The sequence below is a fragment of the Athene cunicularia genome (assembly GCF_003259725.1).
Source record: "Athene cunicularia isolate RWA chromosome 20 unlocalized genomic scaffold, athCun1 chr20_part2, whole genome shotgun sequence".
Classification (NCBI taxonomy): Eukaryota; Metazoa; Chordata; class Aves; order Strigiformes; family Strigidae; genus Athene; species Athene cunicularia.
In genome coordinates this window covers 1151014-1153670 of record NW_020799126.1, presented here as the reverse complement: position 1 = coordinate 1153670, position 2657 = coordinate 1151014, and the positions used below count along the sequence as shown (strand labels likewise).

Here is a 2657-nt window from a genome sequence, read left to right as displayed (position 1 = left end):
CCCCCTCCCAGCTCCTCCCAGTGCCCCCCGTACCCCCTCTGGGTGCCAGCGCCACGGGAAGGGGGACGGCTGCGTTTCCCGCAGCATCCCCGGCAGCCCGGAGCCGGGGGCAGCGCGGTGAGAGCCGCGGGCAGCCGGGCCGTCAGGTTTCTCCCCTTTTCTCTTGCCCGGAGTTGCAGCCCCGACCCCACAGAAGGGCTTTGGGTCCCCAGCGGGTACTGGGGCTGCCAGCTCCGGGCTCGCCACGTGCCGGCCCTCGGGCTCGCCGGGGTGACCAGCCCTCCTTCCTGGCAGAGTGCAGGTCGCCCAGCTGCGAGAGCTGCTTCAGCAGAGACTTCTGCATGAAGTGCAAAGACAAGTTTTACTTGCACAAGGGCCAATGCTTTCGGCAGTGCCCCCCCAGCACTGCGGCACAGCCCGGCACCCGTGAGTGCCAAGGTAAGGAGCATCCGCCCCCCCCTGCCCGCGCTCCTGGGGGATGTCCCCGGCGCTGTGTGGTCACTGTCCCCGTCCCACACCCCTGTCCCCCGCAGAGACGTGCGAGCCGGGGCCGTGGAGCGAGTGGAGCGCCTGCACCCACGAGGGCCGCACCTGCGGCTGCAAGTGGGGTGTGGAGACGCGGGTCCGGGAGGTGCCGGGGGCCACCCGGGAGGAGGGGGCCGCCTGCCCCGCGCTGCTGGAGACGAGGAAGTGCCGCATGAGGAAACACTGCCCGGGAGGTGAGCACTGACCACGCCGTGCAGTCCCGAGGGACCCGTGGGAGAGGGGGGACAGTGGTCCAGCGGTGGCCAGCGAGCCCGGCTGTCACCTCCACAGCGTTTTGAAGCCGGTGGCTGTAACTCTGTAATTCTGGAGAAAGCCGCCGTCTCGGGCACATGTGCTGAGCAGCCCCGGCGCTGGGGCTGGCTGCGGGGCTGGCGGGGACCAGCTCCCATCCAGCAGCCCCCGAGGCCACCTGGGACCAGCCTGTGTCCCCCGGCACTGCCGGGCTGGGACAGGCACTGGCGGGAGCCGTCACGGCGGGACGAGGCGGCCGAGCTCTGGCTCCCGTCCTGCCGCCGCTCGCAAAGGGAAATTCACGGCCGGGGCTTCCCACAGCGCAGTCGTGAATGAGACCCACAGGGGAGGTTCCTACAAAAACCTCCGAGCCCCCAAAATGCCCCGAATGCTGGCGGAGCTGGAGGGCATCACCCGGGGGATTTCTGATGGCCAAAGCTGTGGAAGACACCCCAGGGCAGAGTCCTCCTCTGTGGCCAGACGTTTGCTCCTGCGGCAGCACCGCGGCCCCCCGAGCTGGGGGCTCCTTGTCGCGGGGGTCCCCAGCACCTCCCGCAGCACCCGGCCCTGGCGCGGGGTCCAGCCGGGCTGGTGATGGGAACCAGGAAGCGGATGATGTAATTTTTGGATGCAACCGGCTGGACCAAAGCTGGTCTAATAAATCTCCGCTTAATAACTGGCAGAACGGGGGATTGCATGAGATACCGATCTGCCGGGCCTGGAAGGAGATCTGAGCCGCCGCCGGCCCCAGCGGTGCCGAGCTCTGGGATTCGGAGCTGTGGGCTCGCTGTGTGCCGGGGGACGCGCCGGCCGGCACCGCCAGCGTGGCAGGGACCGAGGGCGGCGCACGAAAGGGCTGCGAGGGGGGGAAGAGAAAAAAAGATGGAGAAAGAGGGGCAATAGCAGAAGATGTGCGTGCTGAGTCTGGGGCCAGGGAGCCAGGAGAGCGGCTTCATCTCAGCACCATCGATCATAAATAATATTTTCCTGCTGACAGCATGGAGTGGCTGATTTCCACCCCCGCCCAGGCCCCGACTCACAGCTTCAGGGCGCCAGGTGGCATCGATTTTGGGGATGTTCCCCTCCCTGCCGGGCTGCTCCGGCTCCGAACCCGGAGAGCTGGTGACAGTTTGATGCAGCAAGTTTGGCGTGGGAGGACGGGCTGCTCCGGAGCGCAGAGTCCTGCGGCGTGGGGCTGGATGGGTGCCCGCGGCACCGTGCCCGTGCCCAGCCCTGCCCGGCACACGGCGGGTCCTGGCAGCAGGGACGGCAGCGCCAGCGCTTTGGGGGTGCCCTGTCTTGTGAGGTGAGCAGGAAGGCAACAGCACCCCAGAAAAGCTCTTGGCCTCCTGGCTTTACCCAAGCACCCGTTCCCGCGAGCCGGCAGCCCTGTGGCTATGGTGATGGGCTCAGGGAATGGCGGCGCTCCTCTCTCGAGGCCGCTGCCTGGGAGCAGCTCCGGAGGCAGGTCTGGCCCCAAAAAACTAGAGGGAGATCCCTTCAGTGCCCCAGGGGCTGCCCCAGGCCGGGCGGGCAGGACAGAGCAGTGCCCTCCATGTCTCCCGGGCAGGCTGCTCGGCGTCCCCGCCACGGCGGAGCGTGCGTCTGCCCTCGCTCCCAGGCTCCTGCCCGCCCGGCCGAGTGCTGGCTTATGGGATCCAGATGCTGGAGGAGGACAACGAGTTCACTTGATGCAGCCGAGACACCCCCAGCCCGGGCAAGCCGGGGAAGGCAGCGGGACCCGACCGTGTGATGAGAGATTTGTGCCACCACTTCTGAGCCATCCCCGGGCAGCTGGAAGGGAGAAGCATCCGCGCTTGGCCGAGGCACAAAACCCCTCACGCTGCTGTAAATCTGCCTTGTGTGTCTGCCGCGCTCTC

General features: G+C 67.8%; 1 protein-coding gene across 1 annotated transcript in view; it reads left to right on the top strand.

Annotated features, from left to right (window-relative positions):
- The window catches only part of RSPO4 (R-spondin 4), a 3674-nt gene extending 2803 nt beyond the window's left edge, over positions 1–871 (top strand). The window contains exons 3-4 of the mRNA XM_026862368.1: positions 194–438; positions 534–871. Coding sequence (XP_026718169.1) covers positions 194–438; positions 534–730 — 442 coding nt within the window. The 3' untranslated portion in view covers positions 731–871. The remainder of the gene's footprint in view (positions 1–193; positions 439–533) is intronic.
- Positions 872–2657: the final 1786 nt, after the last annotated feature.